This window comes from Pelodiscus sinensis, chromosome 1, assembly GCF_049634645.1.
Source record: "Pelodiscus sinensis isolate JC-2024 chromosome 1, ASM4963464v1, whole genome shotgun sequence".
NCBI classification, from domain to species: Eukaryota; Metazoa; Chordata; order Testudines; family Trionychidae; genus Pelodiscus; species Pelodiscus sinensis.
In genome coordinates, this window is record NC_134711.1 from 222,012,556 (window position 1) to 222,036,933 (window position 24,378).

A 24,378-nucleotide genomic window follows, 5' to 3' on the forward strand; every position below is an offset into this window, starting at 1 on the left:
TCATAAAGATCTGCTTATGGAGGGCATTATTCATATGTGAAATTCCCCTCCTAAAGAATAAAGGATTAGACATCTCCTTGGCAATACTCCCTGCCTTTTTTTCTCCAGACTCAAGAACCATTCTGCACCCTGTGGGGGCACATACCCTTACCTCCCAGTCAAAATGATTTTGTAGGAGTTCAGGTTTAGGTCACTACCGCAGGTTTTACTGCAGAGAGGGGAAATATGCTATTATTTGGTTTGTTTACCCTTTATTTTGTGAATAATATTCATTCTCTTGGGCCAGAATAGTGAAGACAAGCATTAGCCAAGCTTTTAGATACGATTGTCTCAGTCCTTATTGACATTAGTCTTTTTTATGAATCCTTGAGCGGTCTTAGTTATAAATTGCAAAACACGATGTTTATTTATGTTGGGTTTAGACTTAGGTGAACGGTTTTGGTTGAAACATTTTCAGCAAAAAAATCCAAATTTAACTATACCAACTCATTTTGTGAATTCCTATCAATTTTGACAGTTTATTTCAGTCAGAGAAAAAGTGAAACAATCAAAATATTTCATTTTTATATTTGGAAAACAGAATGTTTAAATTTTTCTACTTGAAATGACTTTTCATTGTAAAAGTCATTTAAGTTGATTTTTTTAAAAAAAAATCCAATAAAACATTTTAAATGGTCAACATTAAAATTAAATGTTTTCATTTTGTCAAAACAAAACATTTAATTAAACTTGAAACTATTTTTTCAATTTTCAAAATTCAGTAAACTTCAAAAACTGTAATTTGCACCACTTGAGATATTAATTATGATTATTGTGCCAGGAACTCAACTGACCTTTAGAAATTAGCATAGTTGTGCTAATTTAGATCTGCTGATTATCTGACCTACTATTTTTCAGTGGCAATTATGTGCAGGCTTTTCATTGTGCAGAGGTGGGAATTAGGATGAAAGCACCGTTTGTTTACACAGGGGTTAATTTGAAGCTTTTTATGTGTCATGTAACTTGTAATATGCAAGTCTTGCCATTAGCCATGTACACACAGTACCTATTCCATTTTCATGGCACATCAGATGAACACGTGTCTGCAATTTGCTGCCAACAGAGGGTGATATCCTGGGCTATCCCTTGGCTTTGCTGCTGAGCATGCATTCGGGGATTATGTCTGCTGTGAACTGTGGGGCATTAGATGGGTTCAGTTTTTCTTGTTTTTTGGTTTTTTTTAAATCATATTTCCACTGTCTCCATCCCATGCTACTTTTCTGGTCTGGTTTGTGCCATTTCCAAATTCCTGTCAGCTACATGGAGCCAACAATGCGCTGTATTACTATGGTGACAAGCATGAATATGCCCAGGCTGGTCGGGCTGTATTACAGCACTCAGAGTTGGACAGATTTGGCAGTAGACTTCTCCTGTCACACCAGTGAGTTGTGGGACCAGGGGAATATTTGACAGCAGCAGCAGCAGCTGCTCCTCTGTCAGCAGGATAACACTGTGCAGCCATTGCAACAAGATGGAAGAAAAGGAGGATGCTAAGCTATTGGAACAAGAGGCCCTGGTCTGGATCACCTATACATCATTCAGTGCTGTCTCTGGGCTTGGGAAACCAGCGTGGATGCGTGGGAGAGGATATTTTTGTAGAATCAGAATGATCAGCTGTGGCCAGCGAGATTCCGGATGAGAAGAGCCACCTTTTTTAGATCTGCGGAGAACTGACCCCAAATATTCAGTGACTGTATACCAACATGTGATGCCTCATATCTGTGGAGAAAAGAGTCACTTTTGCCATCTGGAAGCTGGCCACCCAAGAAAGTTCTTGGCCTGTAGCCAGCCAATGTAGCTTAGGAAGATCAGTTGTTGGGGCCATTCACTTAAAGGTCTGGTATGGATATGGTAATGTACTGTTCAATTAAGACATGAAACTGGGTAACACTAAGAAGATTGCAAAAGCGGCGAGGAGTCCTGTGGCACTTTATAGACTAACTGAAGTGTTGGAGCATAAGCTTTCATGGGCAAAGACCCACTTTCTTTGCCCACGAAAGCTTATGCTCCAACACTTCAGTTAGTCTATAAGGTGCCACAGGACTCCTCGCCACTTTTGCAGAATCAGACTAACACGGCTACCCCTCTAATACTAAGAAGATTATGGAAGGTTTTTCATGTATGGGGTTCCCAAAGTGTATTGGAGCAAAAGATGAAACCCATATGCTTATCATTCCCCACCCTCCCCAGGACACAGAATTTGTAAACAGAAAGGGATATTTCTCCATAGTATGCCAAGGACCAGTAGACAACTACAACAGATTTACAGATATAATTGTAGTGTGTCCTGGAAATGTCCATGATGCTAGGGGTCTTTCAGAAGGCAGTAATATTTAAAGTAATAGAGAAAGCACTCTTCACCCCAGGAGCACATTAATGGTGTGTGGGTTTGACAGGTTTTATTCAATGACTGAGCTTATTCACAGGTTATTGCCTGAGTAGCTGCAGAATGGTAGCCGAGTGTGCATCTAGCCATTTCAAAAGCTGGTGGAGCTGTTTATGGAACAGTTTGGAAGCAGCAGGAAAAAACTGTTTCAGCCATTCTAGGAACATGTTGCGTTTGTGAGCGAAAGGGAGAAAGCTTTATTAAAGGGTGGGAGGCTGAGGCGTGGAGACTTGCTCAGAAATTTGAACAGCCTTCAGGGAGTTTCTCAGAGTTCCACAACATGCAGGGAGCATGTTGTCAGGGATCCCTATTGTATATGTATTGAGCCTCCTGCCTGAACATGTTAGCCTGTGACGGATGTAGGGATGAAGATTTTTTTGGGGGGGCGGGGGAGAACCTGTGTGTGTGGGCAGTTGAAGTTCTGCATTCCTATGTGTTACTGTAAAATGCTATGAATTATTTCAGCTTTATTTAAATGATTTTTATGTTGGATGCAAGCATGAGTCATGGACAGTTTTATTATGAAAGAACAATAAAATTAAGTTTTAATGAAAACACTGTAATAATTATATCTTTGTATATGGAAAAACATTTAACTAATCAATCTTCACATGTGACCAGCTATATACACACTTTTAATTACTGCAGCAGACTAAACAAAACTCAAAGTGCTTAGGTTTTGGGGGAGGCAGGAAGTGTATCAAGTTAGAAACATGTATACATTCTGCCTCTGACTCCTCTTGTCTACATGGATTCTGGGTTGAATCTGTGTCTGCTACAGCTTTAAATTCTCAGGGCTGTTACAGGGCTTAGAAGAGCTGGAATGTCAGGTGAAATGTGCTTGATGCCCAAAGGCTGAATCTAATTGAGTATTGGGAGTCTCTGAGAGTACTGCTGCTGGGATCCAGAGGTTAGGAGTTGCTGCTGATCCTAGCTCCCAACTTTTTAGAGGGGGTAAAGGGCATGTCTGAGGCTGTGTCCAGACTCAGGGGTTTTTTCGAAAAAAGTAGCCTTTTTTCGAAAAAACTTCACCTGCATCTAGACTGCAGCCGCGTTCTTTCGAAATTAAATCGAAAGAACGCGGCTTTTCTTTCGACAGCGGTAAACCTAATTCCACGAGGAAGAACGCCTTCTTTCGAAAGTACTCTTTCGAAAGAAGGCGTTCTTGAAAGCAAACAGGCTTTTTAGAAAGAGAGCATCCAGACTCACTGGGTGCTTTCTTTCGAAAAAGCGGCTTGCTTTTTCAAAATTCCGCGTGCAGTCTAGACGCTCTCTTTCGAAAGAGGCTTGCAGTCTAGACATAGCCTGAGTTCCTAATTATGGAACTGCAGGGCCATGTTTTGCAGGAAGGGCATTCTGGATCAGGACAGCATCCATGAGTTGCCTCTGCTTCTCTTTGCTGTTACTATCTTGTTCTTTGCCATGGTGATGCTGTCCTGCGAGGGTATTTACCAGAATACAATAGTGAAAATAAGAAGCAGAGTAAGCGACATGTTGAATATGAGAATATTGTATGATGGCAAAAACAGCTAATGCGTATTTTGGCTACAGGAACAAAGTATCATAGCATAGATTAGTGAGACCTTCACCCTTTTTTACATTGCACAGGTGAGACCGTGCCCGGAATACTGTGTACATTTCTGAGTTCTTCAAAAACTAAAACTTATTCTGTTGCATTTGTTTTCAGACTGAAAAGTTTTTTTCATAAATGTCATTAAAGGGCAGTAGATTTAGGAAGAAAACATTACTTTTCAAATAGAAATGGAAATGGCTGATTTTGAAATCAAGAAATAAAAGATACCACTAATTAATTTGCCACCTATAAAAGAACAAAATAAACTCCTTTAAAAGCCTGAAATCATCAGCAAATGCATCATACATCTCAGCATTTCAATGTATCTCCTCTGTGCTTGTGATATTCTATTCTATCTGCAAAATAATGCATCACAGCAGTAGAAAGTATGAAAAAAAATCCAACTTCAAAACTTGGAAGCCTAATGTAGAATTCCTGGTGCTCATGTCAATATTGGATATTTGTGCATCAGGACAAGCAGTGCAGGTAGTAATTGTGGTGTTCTGATTGAGGAGCTGCTTGGCAAATGTCTATTTTTAAATAGTCCTCTTCACAAAGCTTTATCCAACTATTAGTTCCTTTGTTGGCAACACTGCTAGTGGCAATGCTGTTAGTTTGCCAGTCTCCATACTATCATAGACTGGCAACATGCCAATAAAGTATACCATTCCCTTAATGAGAATTTCATGGAAAAATATACTGACATTTCTTAGAATTTAAATTCCCATTCGCTTTTACTTTAAATTATGACTAATTAAAAACCTGACATATATATGGCTAAGTGCACTTGACTGTATCAAATATTTACTGGAACATTTGGTCCTTCAACTGAACATTTTAGGATTCATCCAATGTCTCCTAGAAAGTCAAGCCTTTGAAATCCATGAGAATCTGTCATACATGAAATATAACTGTATATGTTGTGGTTCCCCTCCAGGTTTAATAGCATACAGTCCATATCTGAAAACTCATTTGCAGGACTTACAAAACTGGAATTGCTCATGATTCATGGAAATGACATCCAAAATATACCCAATGGAGCTTTAAAAGATCTCATATCTCTACAGGTAATGATGTTTCTAAATATAATACATTACAAGTTATACAATGGTAAAAATACTTAAATAACTAGATTTATTTAACACTTTGTTAATTCTCTGATAGGTTATCCATTTTGTTCCAGTTATATTGAAAGCTTTTGAATAACAATAATGCCATGAATAATGTCAATTAATGGCTTATTAATGGTTATTCTGTCACTCTGCTCTCTGTTTCACTATTAGGTATTTCTCTTTTAGGTATTCAAAATTAGCTACAACAAGCTAAAAGTTCTAACAAGGCAAACTCTCCAAGGACTTTCAAATTTAATGAGATTGCACATGGACCACAACAGAATTGAATTCATCCACCCAAATGCTTTTAATGGATTAACTTCTCTGAGATTGCTTCATTTGGAAGGAAACTTACTCCAGCAGATTCATCCCAACACATTTTCAACATTTACATTCCTGGATTATTTCAGACTGTCAACAGTAAAACACCTATATCTGTCTGAAAATAGCATTCAGACACTGCCTGCAGGGATGTTTCAAGGAATGCCACTCCTGGAGAATCTTTACCTTCATGGCAATCCCTGGTCCTGTGACTGCAGGTTGAAATGGCTCCTGGAATGGGAGAAGAAGTCTGGAGGTGAGAAAAGATCAATGATTATTCTATTTGTTATAGTAGTGAAAATATTCCAGTAATATATCCTTCTTCTGCTAGGCATACAACACCCTTTGGGTATGTCTACACTACAAAGTTAATTCAAAATAACAGCCATTATTTCTAATTAACTTTAATAGCGTCTATACATGCAAACTACTATTTTGAATTGAATTCGAAATAACGGAGCCCTTAATTTGAATTTGATAAACCTCATTCTACAAGGAGTAACACCAAATTCAAAATAGTTATTTCGAATTAAGTGCTGTGTAGACACTTAATTCGAAATAGGGGGGCTCCAGCCCTTCCCAGGGATCCCTGGTGGCCACTCAGCGCACAACCAGGAAAACTTACTCGCCTCTCTGCCAACCCCGGAGCCATTAAAGGGGTAGACCCTGGCCACAGTGCCTCTGCCAGCTCCAAGCCTGCCAGCCCAGAGCCAGCATAGCCTCCGGGGCCCCTGACCCAGTGGCTTTAAAACATGAGCCAGCAAGTCACCGGCAGCCAGCCCTCTACTGCTCCTCAGGAGCAGTCTGCCAGCTCCCAGGAGCATGACAGGGGCTGGAGAAGGCGGGCACCTTCCTGACCCAGGGTGGAGATCATAGACCTTATTCAGGTTTTGGGGTGTGCCCCCAATGTCCATTGGGGCATCTCCGCACTAGACAGAGGAATGCAGCCGTCTATGGCAGGATAGCTGCCAGCCTGGCCACCAAAGGCCACATACGAACCCAGGAGCAGGTTTGCATGAAAATCAAGTTGGTCCGGCAAGACCCTCAACGCTGGGCCCTGAGCTTCCCCTCCCCCTTCTTCTCCTTGCTTCCCCCTTTCAGCTCCCTCCTCCCAGGTTTCCCCCTCCCCTCTCTCACTCTCTCGCTGTCCCTCTCCCACCTCCTTTTCCCAGTCTCCCCAGAGGTTCATCCCCTCCCCCCACCAGTTTTGTTCAATAAACCCAGTTTCTATTTTTGAACATATGTGGCCTTTATTTGACATCAGGAAGGAGGGGTAGGGAGGGGTAAGTAGAAGGACGTGAGGGAGGAATGGGGTACAAGCCCCTGGTGGGGAGGACCGGGGAGGCTCTGAGGGCTCCTCGGGGTGGACGCTGTCCCTCAGGAACTCCTGTATCCTGACAGCCCTCCCCGATGGACCTCCTGGATGGCAGAAAATGCAGCCGGGCTAATGGCAACGACCCCACAAAACTCACCGCCATGCCCAGGGGCAGCTCTGGCTCCATGAGGCCGAGTGTTGTGGTGTCTCAAGTTCGAGCACTCCAAGACAGGACTGTTTTGCTGTCCCTCATCGAGGTAGACAAACAAGCAGGAAACCCTGAGAACTGTCTGTCTGGGGTGGGTATAGGGTCATTTAAGCACGGAACTCAGTTAGCCTCAGGTAGCAGCCCCACACGCTAAGTCCTAACCTGATGCCCTGCTGGCACTGGTTCCGGCCATCCTTAACTTCGGTTCAGGGTCCACTCACTGTGGACGTGCTATTTCAAAATAGCAAAACGCTATTTCGAAATAGTTTTTGAGTATAGATGTGTTATTTTGAATTAAGTTAATTTGAAATAGCGCTGTAGTGTAGACATACCCTTTGTTATTCTCTTGCTTGTACTGCTTGTCCCTAAGGACAGCTCTGTTTTTCGACTGTCTTGCCAACAGGAAACACTCCAAAAAGTAATGTGGTGGAAAGGTAATTATGAATCTCCTGCAAAAATTCTCTGTTCATACATTAGAGAATCATAGTAGCATTTGAGTTAAAAAGCATGATTCCTAAAAATTGCAATTGTAATAAAAAGTTGGTAGAGCACATTATTAATGGAGAAATAAGATATATCCATGGTACAAGAGCTGGCTTTGTTTCAGTGAATTCAACTAAGGTTAACACAGAGGAAATTAAAGGCCATTTCTCAGAATAAATTGGTAGGATGGCCACATCCTGGCAACCTTCATCTTAGAGAAGCAGAAAAGAACAGAAGCTGGAAGATTTATGAGGAGGATCAAGAAGATTGCAGAACTGAGAAGGGTCAGCCAGGTCAGGGACTCTCATAACTGAGGGATCAGAATTGTACCAGTCTATACCAGCTTGGAAAATAATAGGCAGAGGACGCACAGGAGGATGCAAGAGTTGTGGAAGCTGATAGCACATCAAGAAGGGAATTATTTTCTCAGGGAAATTGATGCAACCGTACATTCTTGTGCATGCAGGGTTAGTGACAACATGTGAGGGCTGCTGTTATTGAGGTGAATTAAAAGATTTATAGCACTTGGGAGCAAGCTGAGCAGATGGAATCAATCATAGGAAGATTCTGGCGGTGTAAATCTGCTCAGACAGTGTGCAGCTTGTTACATTTTGGGGGGGAGGGTCACATAGTTACAGATCTTTGTGTTGTAGAACTTTATTATTTTGGACTTTTGGGGGAAGGGTACCTGATAGAACTAAAACAGTTGTCAACATTTATCTTTAGCTTTATTTAGATAGTTTTCCTTCTAATAGTCTGATAAATTGTCTTTAACATATCACTAGATTTGTCAAATTATTTTAGATTGGTCAGATATGAGCTTTCCTCTGCACATGCACTAATTAGGTTCAACAACTGTGTTAAGTGCTCTTTTCTTACACAGTAATAGCTTGCCACTGTTTTATTGGATTAGTTTTGATTTGCTGACCAGAATATTAGTGCCGGGGATTGCTTTTAGATGTAGTGAGAAAGTCATCATTGTGATAGTCAAATAGATGTAATTTTTATATTTAATTAATTTTATACAGCTCCTACACTGATTTAATTAGGAGTTCTGTGCGTGCCAGGCATGGGCATAAATATTTGTTAAAGGGATCATTTGAGATTTGAGGATGCTTTTTTTGTGTGTGGAATAACTAATTCTGGACTGAATAAATTCTGAGACTGAAGGTGCCTTATTTATTTTTAAAATATAAATAATAGTGTCATTTAATGAAATGCTGAAAAGGCCGTACATAAAATAGCTGTCAAACTGAGTAAATAAGTAAAAAAGAGGGGGAGGAGGTCTTTTTTCATTACATTCCCTTTCATCACTTTGACAGCCTCATTTTCTTTTCTGTTTGATATTTTTCTCTTTTCTTTTGCTGTTGGTAAATAGCTTGAAAATATAGGTGTCAGTTCATGTGGATTATGGTAGATGGAGCAGGAAGGTTTGCATAAATCCAGCATTATTATTGAGGAATAAACATAAAAGGTTATGTAGATCACAAACCCCAAATCCTCACACTGCAGGAAGCTGCATAATTTTTTTAAGTGTAGTTTTCTCTTAGTAATTATGCATAACATTTTACTCTGCATCTCTGATTATTCTATTTCAGCCTAATTATAATTAATCTGTTAAAACATTTGATGAATGAAGAATGTATGGTATATTTTTCACGTAAACTGTATCCATATTTTTAAGAGTTTGTGACCGAAGACCTTCAAAAGACTTGCAAAAACATTTTAAAACTTGTTTTAAAGATGTCATTTGCAAATCTAATAAAATTTCTGAAAACAGGTAATAACCAAGTAAGCATTCAACTATGTTGGATATTTTTCACAATTTGGCTTTGATTGTTGTAATAGTCACATAAATCACAGTGATAATGTTGAAAGCTTAGAGTAAACTTGCTACAGATGTTCACCATATCCATTTGTATGCTCCCATTGTTGTCATCAACTTACAAAAGAACAGAATCTAATTTCATAGTTACTATGCTGTAACAAATATTTACTTTGGAGACATGAAATTCTTGTTAAAATGTTCCTTTCATTTTATTTTTAAAATGCCAAAAGGTTTTAAAATGGTTAACATTACAATGAAATATTGAAACAAAATGTTTCACTCAACCGTCCCAAAAATCTGTTAATTTGATTTTTTTCTTACATTTTGATTCATCACAAATTTTAATTTTCAGTAGTCTGTATTTTTCTCCTCTGTGATTTTTGGGAATTGCCAATCATATGGAAATAAAATCTATTAATCACACAGTTCTGTCTAGAACTGTATTTTTGGGAGTTATACAGGGACTATAATTTCCATGTTATGAGAAATTCTCTAATTTTAAAGTTTCATTTCATTCCAAATCAAAATTTAAAAAAAAGAAATTTGCCACAAAACAAAATTTTTGTGGAAAAATGTTTCAATAAAATCAAAATGTTTTATTTTGATTTTGACTTTTTAATTTGAAATTATATTTTGCAATCTACACTAAAATACATTTCTAAACAAAATCCATCTAAAAAGCAATATCAAAGCTTCCCATTCTGTAAAAGTTAACAGCGTTTTGATGTGATCAAAATGCCATTCTTCAATTTTTTAAAATACAATCTATGTAAAATCAACACATTTTTATGCCAAATTTTGGTTTTGATTAAATGGCATTTTCCAACAGAAGACGGTTCCATCGGAAAGTTTATGACTAGTTGTAACATTTATTCTCTTGAGACTACAGTGAAGTAGAACGGGGGAGCTAAGTCTGTACCCTGACCAACTGGTTTTTGAAATGGTGAAGTGTAAATTGCTCCCAGCTGCTTGCTCTCTTGCCTCTGGGGAGTCCTAGCTGCCAATCCCAGGGTATGTCTACACTACCCTCCTAGTTCGAACTAGGAGGGTAATGTATGCATACCGCACTTGCTAATGAAGCCCGGGATTTGAATTTCCCGGGCTTCATTAGCATAAGCGGGGAGCCGCCATTTTTAAATCCCCGCTGCTTCGAACCCCGTGTAGCGCGGCTACACGGGGCTCGAACTAGGTAGTTCGGACTAGGGTGCCTATTCCGAACTACCGGTACACCTCGTTTCACGAGGAGTAACGGTAGTTCGGAATAGGACCCTAGTCCGAACTACCTAGTTCGAGTCCCGTGTAGCCGCACTACACGGGGTTCGAAGCAGCGGGGATTTAAAAATGGCGGCTCCCCGCTTATGCTAATGAAGCCTGGGAAATTCAAATCCCGGGCTTCATTAGCAAGTGCGGTATGCATACATTACCCCGCTAGTTCGAACTAGCGGGGTAGTGTAGACATACCCCCACAGACTCCACTGTCAGCCCCAGAGTCTTTGCCACCAGGGACTCTGCTGTTTCCTGGGGTCCTGGCAGCTCTGTTGCATGCCCTGGGATTCCGACCATTGGCTCTATGCCTGGTGCTCTGCAGCCGCCCCCCGATGTGCCCCAGCCTGGGGCACTGAGGTCTCCGGACATGATAAGGTAGGGAGGGCGCAGCTCAGCACCCCAACTATAAAAATTGTTAAAGTACCACTGACTGTGGTTGCTGAGCAACTTTGAAAATCAGGCCCTTTGTTGCCTGAAGTCGAAAATCTAGAAACTAAGGCATCCAGAATTAGTAGCCACTCTTGAAAATTTGGCTGAAAATACGTGTGTTCTTAAACTATTCATTTAGCTCTCTGAGAAATGCTAGAATTCCATGTCAGAGTTCTGTATTGTTCTCTAGAATGTATCTTTTTTTTATTCTTCCAGGTGTATTAAAGTGCAAGAAGGACAAAGATTATGAAGGAGGTCAGCTCTGCCCTAAATGTGGTAGCCCCAAACAACTGCAGAAACAAGATATTCAAAACCTGAAAGATTTTGCCTGTAAGAAACCTACTATACAATCCCCATTTAAGCAGGATGACAGCATTGATGAGGAGGAAGATGGGGATATTTATGAACTTCCTAAGGAGGCGTTTCAGCTGTCACCATGGAACATCACTCTCAACATGACTGATGAACATGGGAACATAGTGAATTTAAACTGTGAAATTAAGAAACCGACAGACTCTGCCGAAATTCAATGGAACCAAATCAATGCTCAGGAAATTGATATCAATACCACAGTTTCACTTGATTTTGAATGCCCAATGAAACGAGAAAACTATGAAAAGTTATGGAAACTTATAGCTTATTACAGTGAAGTGCCTGTTAAATTACAAAGAGAATTTGTCCTCAGCAAAGAGTCCAAAATAAGTTATGAGTACCGTCAAGATTCAGATGATGATGCCCTTTATTACACAGGTGTCAAAGCTCAAATACTTTCTGAACCTGCCTGGGTTATGCAACCGCTGATCAACATTCAACTAAACAGACGCCAAAGCACAGGGAAAAAAGTGGTGCTGTCCTTTTTTACCCAGTTTTCTCAGACAATTCAGATGAAAGACATACGACAACACAGACGCAGCTGGGTGATGATAGAGCAACCTCTGAATTCAGAGGTGGCACAGAGTGTTATTGAAGGCTCAGACTGTCAGCTGAGATGCAATGTGAAAGCATCAGAGAGTCCTATCATCCAGTGGGTGTTACCAGATGGGAATAAGCTGACAGCTCCATTTAATCAGAAAGACAGCAGGTTTTCCATCCTCAGCAGTGGCCAGCTAATGATAAAAAAAATGGGTTATACTGATTCTGGTTTGTACCACTGTGTTGCCCAGGTGAGAGATGATATAGACAGAATGGTCCACCGAGTTTTAGTGCAGCCTCCAGTCATTCAGCCCACTGACTCCCCTCTAATGAGAGTTGAAAAAAATGCAGGGGAGCCAATAGTTTTGCCCTGCAGTGCAGTTGCCATACCAGATGCACAGCTGAGCTGGATCCTCCCAAGCAGCCATGTACTTAATGTTTTGTCAAACTCATCCAAAGGGTTCGTGTCACACAATGGCACTTTGTTAATTCCAAAGAGTCATGTCAGTGACAGTGGGTATTACAGATGTGTGGCTGTCAATCAGCAGGGATCAGATCAGTTGGCTGTTAAAGTATCCATAAATAAGATGGTATCTGACAGATCTTCCAAAAGGATAAAAATGAGGAAGCGTCCAGGTTTGAAAACCTCCGGAAAAAGAAGAGGGGGGGTGATAGAAGATGAAGGGGGATCGGGAGCCGAAGTCCCAGCTGAGCCCCGGCACAAAAAGAATCGTCTGAAGGACCGGGAAACATCTATTAAACAAAAAAATGACCTTGTGCCTGAGGTTCAGGTTAAAAAAATCAAGAAAGGCAGGAGAAAAATGAAGTTATGGAAAGGTACAGATGAAACCCAAGACAGCAATGTTGCAGAAGGCCGTAGGGTATTTGAGTCTCGAAGGAGAATAAATATGTCAAACAAACAGATTAATCCACAACACTGGGCTAATATTTTGGCAAAGGTACGTGGGAAAAATCTTCCTAAACCAACAGCAGGCTCTTTAATGACTACATTGCCATCAGTTGTTCAGAAAACCACTGCAGCTCCTTCTCCTATGGCCATTCCTTCTCAGAAGCCTAGTCTAGATACTGCAGCCAATGGGGAAGAGTCTTCTGCAGATGTATCACACTTGCGTGAAGATAAAATGTTGTCAATCACTATTTCCCCTACCATTATAGCACAAGATTATAGCGCAGATCAAACCACTTCTGCTCAGGCCACATTAATGGGCACAGAAACTGAACCCTCTATAGAAATCCAGACTTTAGGAATACCTGAAATTATATACACTGTAGAACCATCTTTTGTGGGCACTACATACTTTACTCCAGTCTCTCCAATTTTACACGCACATGATCAGGAACATGTTGAAGTAAAGACTAATTACTCACCAGTAACAGAAGAAAACATTAATGCTGTCACTGAAGAGCCTCTAGATGAACAAATAACAACTAGCTTGCCCAATACTCAAAGCAGTTTGTACACAGTGGAAAATGCAACTACAACAACACCATATACCACAGAGGAATCTTCTGTTTCACCTGAACTGCCAGTAGATGAAACTGGCCTTGAAGAACCTCAGACTGTTGTAAATCTCCCTACCACCTTGGAGACAGATTCACAGCACAATGAAGTGGATGCAGATTCCGTAAATTCCACACCTTCACAGGGTGAGAAGGTCAATTATATAGATTTAATAGCCACTGCTACTATTTCTTTTGCTGTTTCTTCATTTAAGGATTTTGTTACTGGAGAAAACAATATTGTAAAGCATCACCACGAAGAGGTACCTACAGATCAGACTAAAATTACAGGCAATGCCAAGGAGGAAACACAGACTGACAAGGGTCTAGAGACTCAGGTAACTGTGTCTAGTAGCAACTATGGGAGTTCTGAGGGAGCTGCAAGTGAACGCATGCCTGTGCCAAAATCAGACTCCACATTTCCTCTGACAACTACCATTGCCCCTCTTAAAAAAGCAGAGCATATATCAAGTGCTGTTTTGTTTGGCAACCTGACCACTACGGCTAAAGTTACAACCCCCTTTAGAAAGACTACTACCTCTAATGCACTCCTTACCCAGAATCCCAGAAGAAGACCTTTTGGGAGAAGGAGATTAAGACCAAATAGATTTCGACAAAGGTCAAAACCTATTCCTTCTCCTGCTTTTACCACAGAGAAGATGCCTGTTCTTGAAAAAACATCTAAAATAGAAGGTGTTACTAGAAGTTATCCTGGAATTATTGTTGAGGGTGATCTTAAAACTGAGGCTAAAGTACAAAATGCAAAGAAACATAATCATTTAGAGATGATTGCTTCATTGGTTACAGAGGCAAATGTTGTAGAGAGGATGACCAAAGTAAGATACACAGAGGTAGCCTTTTCACTTAGGTCTACTGTTTCTTTACCTGAAACAAAGCATGTAACACTTTCTAATGTTGCTGAAACCCCCAGACTTCCTGCGACTGCATCTATCACAACTGCATCATCACATGGTGGACTTAATAAAGTCTCTGCTACAGAGCTGCACTTGTCTCACATACCAAAACAAAAGACAACAGCACAGTATCATATATTGGTTAACGTATCTGAACAAAATGTAATTAAAACAAATTATGACGTTCCAGGCAGAAAAAGTCATGCAGAAAAAACAAACACACCACTCTCCGCTGAGTATATCAATAGCCTACTTAGCTCTGGTTATTCAGTGACTCCAGAATTTCAAGAAGAAGCCCATCCTCTTGATTCAAAAGTTGGAGAGAATGGAATCAGCTCAAGAGTATCTCAGCCAATACCTCCTACTGTGCTGCAATCAAAGTCTGCTGTTAGCACAGTGGAAAGTTTTACAGACCTGTCAATTTCAGATGAATTTCAGAACCTTTCAGAATCTTTAAAAAAAGCTCCTATAACAACACCACCTCAGCAAAGAAAAATTGCAACTGTATCTTTTCCCTTCAGCACAACAAGGTTTCAACCTTTCACACGTACAGAAACCAATAAACCAATTACTGTTCCTGTACAAAACTGGACAAAATCATTATCATCTTTCTGGGACAAAAAGGAAACTACCTCTCATACATTCAATCACGATCAAATTGCTGTATACACGACTGGAAAACCTGAATCTCCTGTTACAAGCATTGACTTTGTTTCATTTACAAAACCTACCAGTCCTTCCCCATCAGTTTCAAGCACTTTACATTTGTCTACTCATTCTCCTATTAAGGAAAATACTACGATCAGTCAAGTAAGATTTCCAGAGACCAAAGAAGTTGAAGTTGACAGTACAACAATCACACTCAGCACAAAACAAAATGTATTTTCCACTTCTTATTCAAACCAAAACAGGATTAATGCACAACACAGACAAGAACAATTTAAGGAGACAATTGGTATTAGATCTAACAATAGTTTATTGCTAAATCCAATCTTTCCTCATCAGTCAGCTGGAATGGTGCCAATCTTTAACCAGCAACCAGCTTTAGCACTTCCAAAGCATATTCCGATGAGGGGAACAAGGAGGCCACCATATCTCATAATGCAAGGTTCATTTAATCATTTTATAACTCACCAACCTCTTCACTATACCAACAAACCAGAAATAACAGCCTATGCTGCACAAACAACACAGGATAGAAAAACGTATGCTGCTCCGACAAAGCCAACTACTACAACAGCCACTCCACTGCACAGACCTAACCCACTTGCTCCAAGCAGATTTGGCAATCAGGGACAAATCAGATACAATGTTAACTCCAGAGTTTTGGGCAATAATTATATTCCTGATAACAGAGGTACAGGTGGGAGACTACAAAATCAAGGAATTCCATATTACCCCAGCTCTGGAATCCCCTTTGTCTTTAATAGAACCAGGACATTTTCACACTCAGGAGTGAATCCTAAACCACTTGTGCCTAGTCCACTTGACCCAGTAAATACAAATGAGAAGAAAGCTATCCAAGTCAATACAATGCAAGGCACAATTCTAAAGGTCACAGCTGTTCCAGTAGCTCCATTGTTCCACACCTCAAGTACCACACCACCAACCTCAACTACTATGAAGAGCACTCTTCCATCATTCATCTCTCAAAGCATCAGACCTCAAATATCCTCTAACATTCACTCTTTCAGAAGTGTCCTTAATAATAATCAAAAAGTTCCATTTGTGCCTAAGTTGGGAGGACTTATGCCAAATAATTCTAGAGTAATTCAGTCTTCATCTAAATTCAGGGCACATGGTGAAAGGCCGAAAATTACCATGAAAGGTCCTCACAGCTTATCCGTCCTTGCTGAAACAGATGCTGTTATCCCATGTGATGCAGTAGGAGAACCCAAGCCTTTGGTTTCTTGGACAAAAGTCTCCACAGGTAAGTTAGTTAAACATTTACTCTCCCATATAGCTGTAAAAGGGGACACATATAGTCACTTCCATATTAAAAATACAATAGTATTGCACAGTAATGATTCAAAACACTATGTAACACTTTTATACATGTTAATAGTTTGGACCACTGAGATATATTAATCTTTTAAGGCTATCCATTTCTGCACATGGATATGAGAAAAATATCCACTGTCTGCTACTCTGAAATAAAAATGACTTTTATGTCCTTTGCTAATAGATACTCTAAGGACCTGATCCTAAGTCAGTAGAGAGAATTTACCTCCATTGCCCTTTGGATCAGGCTGTCAGTGCACTATACTTTTTAACATTAAATTATCCACACTAAAAAAATGGAAAATGTGAGGCTGGAGAAAGGGAAATTGTATCAAAAGAAATCACTTAGTCTTTAAGCCGTGGTCTACACTAGGGAGTTATTTAAAAATAACTCCCTTTATTTTATAATAATAATAACACTATTATTTCAAAACAGGTTGGTTATTTCAAAATCTGTATTCCTGCTTTCCTGGGGCAATAAGTTTATTTTGAAATAAGTATTTTGGGATTTATTTCAAAATAAGTTATTTCAAAATAATTTTGTAGCATAGACATGTCCTAAGAGAGCCAGGCATCCAAGTGCGCATATTCTCTTAGATTGGAATTTATGCTAGAGGAGCATAAGGGCCTTGATTAAGTAGGAGTGGGCTTTGGTGTTGTATCAGTAAAATGTTCCTGAAAATCATGTGAAAGGTTAATTGACTCTCCAAAGCATTCTGAGTATATTGCACTTTGGAAACTTTTTCCCACTGTTTTTAAGTCTTGGACTTTTTGGATGATTAGTTTGGACAAAAAAAATTGAAGGGCCAAATTCTTCAACTAAAGCCATAGGAGTATATCAGAAGGCATTTCTCAATTTTGCTCATGTAGATCATTCGTAAGTGGGGAGTCTGTTCTTCCCATTATTCATGTTGACTTCTAGATTCTACTTTATAATGTTCACATGCAGTAAATAGAGAAGTTTCCATAAATGTGTGTCAGTGTAATGTTGTATGTCTTATGAACAAACCCTCCAATTTTCTTTCTTTTGTCCTGTCCTCTCAGGAGTTCTGATGACAGCAAACACAAGGATACAACGGTTTGAAGTCTTGAAAAATGGCACATTTATTATCCGAAATGTTCAATTTCAGGATCGTGGGCAGTACTTGTGCACTGCTCAGAACCTGTATGGTGTTGATAAAATGATTGTCCTCTTGACAGTGACAGCCCAGCAGCCCAAAATGTTAGTTTCCCGCTATCGAGACACCACTGTTTATTTTGGAGACAGCGTGGCAATGGAATGCCAGGCTAATGGTATCCCAAGCCCACATATTTCATGGATTTTACCTGACAGGAAGATATTGCAGATAGTATCCACCACTGAAAGCAGGATAATGCTCCATGAAAATAGAACTTTGTCTATCAAGGAGGCAACTTTTTCAGACCGAGGAGTGTACAAGTGCATAGCTAGCAATGCTGCAGGGGCGGACAGCATAGCCGTGAGACTTCACATTGCAGCTTTACCCCCAATCATCCAGCAGGAAAAACAGGAGAACATTTCCTTGCCCTTTGGTCACAACATCCACATTCACTGCACTGCCAAAGCAGCTCCCCCCCCTAGCATTCGCTGGGTGCTCTTTGATGGCACCCAGATCCGACCTTCCCAGTTTGTCAATGGGAACTTATTTGTCTTCCCCAATGGAACCCTTTACATACGGAACATTTCCCCCAAGGACAGTGGAAACTATGAGTGCATTGCAGCTAACATGGTGGGGGCAGCCAGGAGAACAGTTCAGCTTGATGTGAAGAAGCAATTGTCAAATGCCAAGATCACTTGGAGCTCTCCCAAGAGAACAGATGTAACCTACGGCAGCACCCTACATCTGGATTGCAGTGCTTCTGGGGATCCCTGGCCGCAGATATTATGGAGGCTGCCTTCAAAAAGGATGATTGACTCTCTGCACAGGTAGATCACTATTCGTTGTAGCCTGTATAAATTACTCTTCCAATGAGGCTGATGCAAAGCCCATTGAAATAAAGAAGAATGTTGTTTTTAACTTGATTTTATAGAAGCGTCCAAAGCAAAAGATGCTAATAAACAAAATAATGATACTAATCAAATGAAGGAAGTTCTATTTAAATGATTAGCTGTCAATTCTGGCTGTTACAGTTACACTGCCATAGTGGTAGAGAAACAGGCAACATATGCTATATGTCTTTCCCATATCACACATTATTTCAAGGGTACCTAAGGGTATGTCTACACTACAAAGTTAGTTCGAACTAACAGACGTTAGTTCGAACTAACTTTCATAGGTGCTACACTAGCGCTCCGTTAGTTCGAATTTAATTCAAACTAACGGAGCGCTTAGTTCGAACTAGGAAAACCTCATTTTACGAGGATTAAGCCTAGTTCGAACTAGCTAGTTCGAATTAAGGGGTGTATAGCCCCTTAATTCGAACTAGGGGGAAGCTAGCCCTCCCCAGGTTTGTCTGATGGCCACTCTGGCCAACACCAGGGAAACTCTTCTGCCCCCCTCCCGGCCCCGGACCCCTTAAAGGGCCATGGGCTGGCTACGGTGCCCGTGCCAGGTGCAAGCCTGCCAGCACCCAGCCAGCAGACCCTGCACCTGGCACGGATCGAGCCACCCACCCGATGCTCCCCAGCTCTCCCCCTCTTCCCGGGACCAGGCTGGCGGCTCCCGGGAGCTTGCCCGGGACCGCAAGAGGCGGGCACCCGCCTGGGCTAGTGCAGACATCGTGGACCTCGTCCACAATCTCCGCACTAGGCACAGGAAAGTAGCCGGCTAGGGCAGGAGAGCTGCCAGCCTGGCCACCCAGGAGCAGGTGTGCAAGAGAATCAACAGGGTCCACTGAGACCCCTGACCCTGAGCCCTGAGTTTACGATGGCCGTCCTGGGTCAGACCAAAGGTCCATCTAGCCCAGTAGCCTGTCTGCTGACAGCGGCCAACCCTAGGGATCCAAGAGGGGATGGACCGAAGACAGTGACCAAGCCATTTGTCTCGTGCCATCCCTCTCCAGCCTTCCACAAACCTTGGGCAGGGACACCACTCCTACCCCCTGGCTAATAGCACTCCATGGACCCAGCCTCCATGACTTAATCTCACTTCCCTTTAAACTCTGTTCTAGTTCTAACCTTCACAGCCTCCTGCAGCAAGGAGTTCCACAGGTTGACTCTTTGCTTTGTGAAGAACAACTTTCTGTTACTAGTTTGAAGCCTGCTACCCATTCCTTTCCTTTGGTGTCCTCTAGTCCTTCTTTATGGGAACTAATGAAGAACTTTTCTGTATGCACCCTCTCCACCCCACTCATGCTTTTAGAGACCTCTATCCTGTCCCCCCTCTCCTCTTTTCTAAGCTGAAAAGTCCCAGTCTCGTTAGCCTCTCTTCATATGGGACCTGTTCCCAACCCCTGATCATTTTAGTTGCCCTCCCCTCTCCCAGCCTCTGTCTTCCCCTCTCCCACCTCCTTTTCCCAGTCTCCCCCAGTTTTGTTCAATAAAGACAGATTCCACTTTGGAAGATATGTTATCTTTATTTTGTACATCAAGAAGAGGGGGTAGGGAAGGGTAAGTGGAAGGAGGTGAGGGAGGAATGGGGCACGAGCCCACAATGGGGAGGACTGGGCTGGCTCTGCGGGCTTCTGGGAGTGGAAGCTCTCCTGCAGCCCCTCAATTGCCCCCTCTCCCCAGATGGCAGCCTGCGGCAAGTGCAGCCGGGCTGATGGCCGAGTGGTGTGATGTGCCCAGTGTGGGTAGTCCGGGCACTCCAAGCCAGAACTGCTTTGCAAGCAGGGCACCCCTGAGAACTGTCTGTCTGGGGTGGGGGTCGGGACCCTTTAAGCACAGCTCTCGGCTAGCCTGAGACAGCATCTCCACGCTCTAAGTCCTCCTCTGATGCCCTGCTGGCACTGCTTCCGGCCATCCTTAAGCCCGGTTCAGGGTCCACTTAATGTGGACATGCTAGTTCGAATTAGCAAAATGCTAATTCATGCTAGTTTTTTAGTCTGGATCCGTTAGTTCGAATAGCTTAGTTTGAATTAACTAATTCAAACTAAGTTAGTTCGAATTAACGTTGTAGTGTAGACATACCCTAATTGCTTACTTGGAATTTTCCTAGTACTCAGTTTTTGAGGAGTAACGTTAGTTCGAACCAAGGGGTTTGGTTCTAACTAACGCATCCCGGCACGCACTTCCTGGTTCGAATCAGCTGTGATTCGAAATAGCACACCGTTGAGATCATGCTAACGAAGCCCAGGATATTTAAATCCCCGCTTTATTAGCAATTTCGAATGCCTGTATTTGCATCCCTAGTTCGAACTAGGGTGCAAGTGTAGACATACCCCAAGTTTAAAAACATTATGTGGGAATCCCAAGGAAATGTCCTATACACGTTCATAATTGAGTTGAGCATAGTGTTCCAATCTCCCCTAAATTACCAATTTTGAATATTACAGAATACTGTAGATGCACTCCACAGTAAAAGAGTCATAGAAATAAATCAGAAAATCTTTGAATGGTAGATATATTAATTGAAATTCAGAGAATAATTGTTTGGTCGCAACTGATCAGAATGATTCTCGTATTTGCTTTTTTGGTATACAACTGATAAAATTTCTAAGACATTCTAATATCTAAAAGAAGCTACACTGTTATTTTTAATGGGGTTTCATGCCAGTTTTAGTATATAATAAAATAATGAAAACTTATTTTTGTCACTCATCTCACATTCTCTTTTTTTCCCCAAATTAGCTCAGAGACCAGAATCAAAGTGTTTGGCAATGGAACTTTGGTTGTCCATGCAGTCACAGATAAGGATGCAGGAGACTATCTGTGTGTGGCCCGCAATATGATTGGAGATGACTATGTGGTTCTCAAAGTGAACGTGATGATGAGACCAGCCAAAATAGAACACAAGAATGAGAATAACCACAAGGTTATGTATGGCGGGGATTTGAAAGTTGACTGTGTGGCCACCGGTCTGCCAAACCCCGAGATCTCCTGGGGCCTCCCAGATGGCAGCATGATCAACACCTTCATGCAGTCAGATGACAGTGGAAACCGGGCAAAGAGATATGTGGTCTTCAACAACGGGACACTGTATTTCAATGACGTGGGGCTGAGAGAGGAAGGAGATTACACCTGTTATGCTGAGAACCAAATTGGGAAGGATGAGATGAGAATACGGGTCAAAGTGGTGGCTGAGCCTGCAACTATCAGAAACAAAACTTACTCTGTTATTAATGTACCCTATGGAGATGTGGTCACTGTGACTTGCAAAGCCAAAGGCGAGCCTACTCCCAGGGTGATATGGCTCTCTCCCACCAACAGGCCGATTCCTCTTCTTTCTGACAAATATCAAGTGTATGGGGATGGCACCCTCCTCATCCAAAAGGCCCAGAGATCTGACAGTGGCAATTATACTTGTGTGGTCCGGAACAGTGCTGGGGAAGACAGGAAAACAGTCTGGATCCAAATCAATGTTCAGCCTCCCAAAATCAATGGCCATCCCAATACAATCACGTCTGTGAGGGAGACTGCAGTGAGGGAGAGTCGGAAACTTATTGACTGCAAAGCTGAAGGCATCCCTGCTCCGCGGGTCTTGTGGGCTTTTCCAGAAGGGGTGATCCTGCCTGCTCCCTATTTTGGGAACAGAATTACTGTGCACCGCAATGGCACCCTGGACATCAAGGGGGTCAGACAAACAGACTCAGTCCAGCTAGTATGCATCGGGCGGAACGAAGGGGGAGAGGCTAGACTGATTGTGCAGCTCCTGGTCATAGATCATGTGGAGAAACCCACCTTTGGGGACCCAGTCAGTGAAAGAATCACTGCCACAGCTGGGCATAGTATCAATCTGAACTGCTCAGTCCATGGGAACCCTGAGCCCAGCACATCTTGGATCCTTTCCAATGGCACTGAGCTGCAGAGAGGCAGCCATCTGCAGAGATTCTACCACAAGAGAAATGGGATATTGCATATCAGCGGCCTCTCTGCAGTGGATGCTGGCACTTACCGCTGCACAGCCAGGAACCCAGGTGGCTATGCAGAGAGAGTGGTCTTCCTGAGGGTGGGTCTCAAGCCAGAAATCAGCAACCAGTACAACAACCTGGTGAGCATCATCAACGGAGAGACTTTGCAGCTCCACTGTGTCACTCAGGTGAATCATCAGGCACACATTTCCTGGACACTGCCCAATGGGATGGTACTAGATGGCCCTCAAGCCATTGGTCGCTTCTCCCTCCTAGAGAATGGCTCGCTTATTGTGCGTGAGGCCTCTGTGTTTGACAGGGGCACCTACCTGTGCAAGGCAATGACAGAGTATGGCACTTCTTTTATGAATGTCCCAGTCATAGTGATAGCCTATCCACCCCGGATCACCAGTGAGCCAGCACCAGTCATCTATGCTAGGCCTGGTAATGCAATTAAATTGAACTGCATGGCCATTGGAATTCCTAAAGCAGAAATAACATGGGAGCTTCCAGACAAATCGCACCTGACAACAGGAGCTCAGTCCCGTCTGTATGGAAACAAATTTCTTCACCCTCAGGGGTCGTTAATTATCCAGCAGTCTACACAACGGGATGCAGGCTTCTACAAATGCACTGCTAAAAATATACTGGGCAGTGATTCAAAAACTACCTATGTTCATATATTCTAAAGTTCAAACAAACTCCTTCGACTGTACCCAAATGCCCAGTCACTGCCAAGAAAATGCAGCAGAAAAGTACTGTTTGTAAGCAAAGCCAAGAGTGTAGAAGGCAGAAGAGTTGGATTGCAATTCTCATTTTAATGAGCCATGCATCTCTGTTTTCACAATTACCATGATCGTGCAGCAGAGACAACAAAAATATGTAAATAAGGAGCTGACACATTTGAGAAGATATCTAAACTGTTCACATGATGTAATGTGACTTCTTGTGGCATTCCAGCGCACCTGAGACCTTATTTACTATACACATACCTGTTGATGTTCCAAATCTATGCCTTGGCTTCACAAGCACCTTAAAAATACCAAAGAAGTATTAACTGTAATAAGTGATCTATAGTGATAAAAGTGCATTGTTATTTTGTTGGAGAGACATCAGTTTCTTAATCCCTACAGTGCTTTTACGTAACCTAGCCTTATATTATTTTTTCTATCAGCTCTTTCTATTAATTTTTCTATCAGCTCTTCCAAATCAAAGATTAATTTAGCACATAAGAGTGATCTTTTTTCTAATCAAGGACATTCTGACATTAGTTACTGTAATGAACAAACCTTTTCTAGCCAGTAAGGATCCCATTGAATTCAAGCATTATATATTTTATATATATTTTTAAATCAGACTATGAGACTAGAAAGAATAACAATGATCTCTGTCTCATTTTATAAATTATTGGTCTTTACAAGACTCTGATACATTACTGTGTTTTATAATGTTAAGGTCAGTATACTGTACATTTTATAATAAAAATATTTTCCAATCAACTTTTTCATTTCTTCAAGGTCATTCAGACAAATGCTAGCTGAAGGAACACAATCAGTATGAAGTAAAATGAGAAAATATAATACCCCACTGTTAGACATATCTTCATCCTATGAAATATCATTTTTAAAACCTGGTTTGCAATTTCCCATGCATCCCCTCATGGCCTATGGTCAGGCTATAGCAGCTTGCCTCACTTTCCCTTCCTGGAGTGTTCAAATAAAACTCCCCATTAGGCATTTCCATGGTCAAAACTACTTTTTGGGGACTAGGGTTTATTAACGTAAAATAAATCTGCAGATGGGACACAAAATCTCCCTAAACAGTCCAACCCTAAAGCCATACAGCTCTTCCTGCACCCAGGCCCTGCTTCCATAGGCCTTTGCATTCTCTCCTCTGCTTGGGCAGGATGTCTCTCAGGCCTCCCTGACAGAGGTATGTCCTATGGTTTCTGGGTCTTCCATGCAGGAGCCTTCTGTCAATCTTTGTAGACCCTGCCGCATCTTCCAGAGCTTTTCCCTTCACTGATGTCTCCTGTTGCCCTTTATAGGGAATTACCTGATTCAGCCACAAGCGATCTTCTTTCTGTAATCAGGATTGGCT

General features: G+C 41.6%; 1 protein-coding gene across 1 annotated transcript in view; it reads left to right on the forward strand.

Moving 5' to 3' along the window:
- The window catches only part of MXRA5 (matrix remodeling associated 5), a 32,694-nt gene extending 8,917 nt beyond the window's left edge, over positions 1 to 23,777 (forward strand). Inside the window, exons 3-7 of the mRNA XM_006112246.4 lie at positions 4,936 to 5,065; positions 5,297 to 5,687; positions 11,177 to 16,237; positions 17,353 to 18,253; positions 21,059 to 23,777. Coding sequence (XP_006112308.2) covers positions 4,936 to 5,065; positions 5,297 to 5,687; positions 11,177 to 16,237; positions 17,353 to 18,253; positions 21,059 to 22,967 — 8,392 coding nt within the window. The 3' untranslated portion in view covers positions 22,968 to 23,777. The remainder of the gene's footprint in view (positions 1 to 4,935; positions 5,066 to 5,296; positions 5,688 to 11,176; positions 16,238 to 17,352; positions 18,254 to 21,058) is intronic.
- Positions 23,778 to 24,378: the final 601 nt, after the last annotated feature.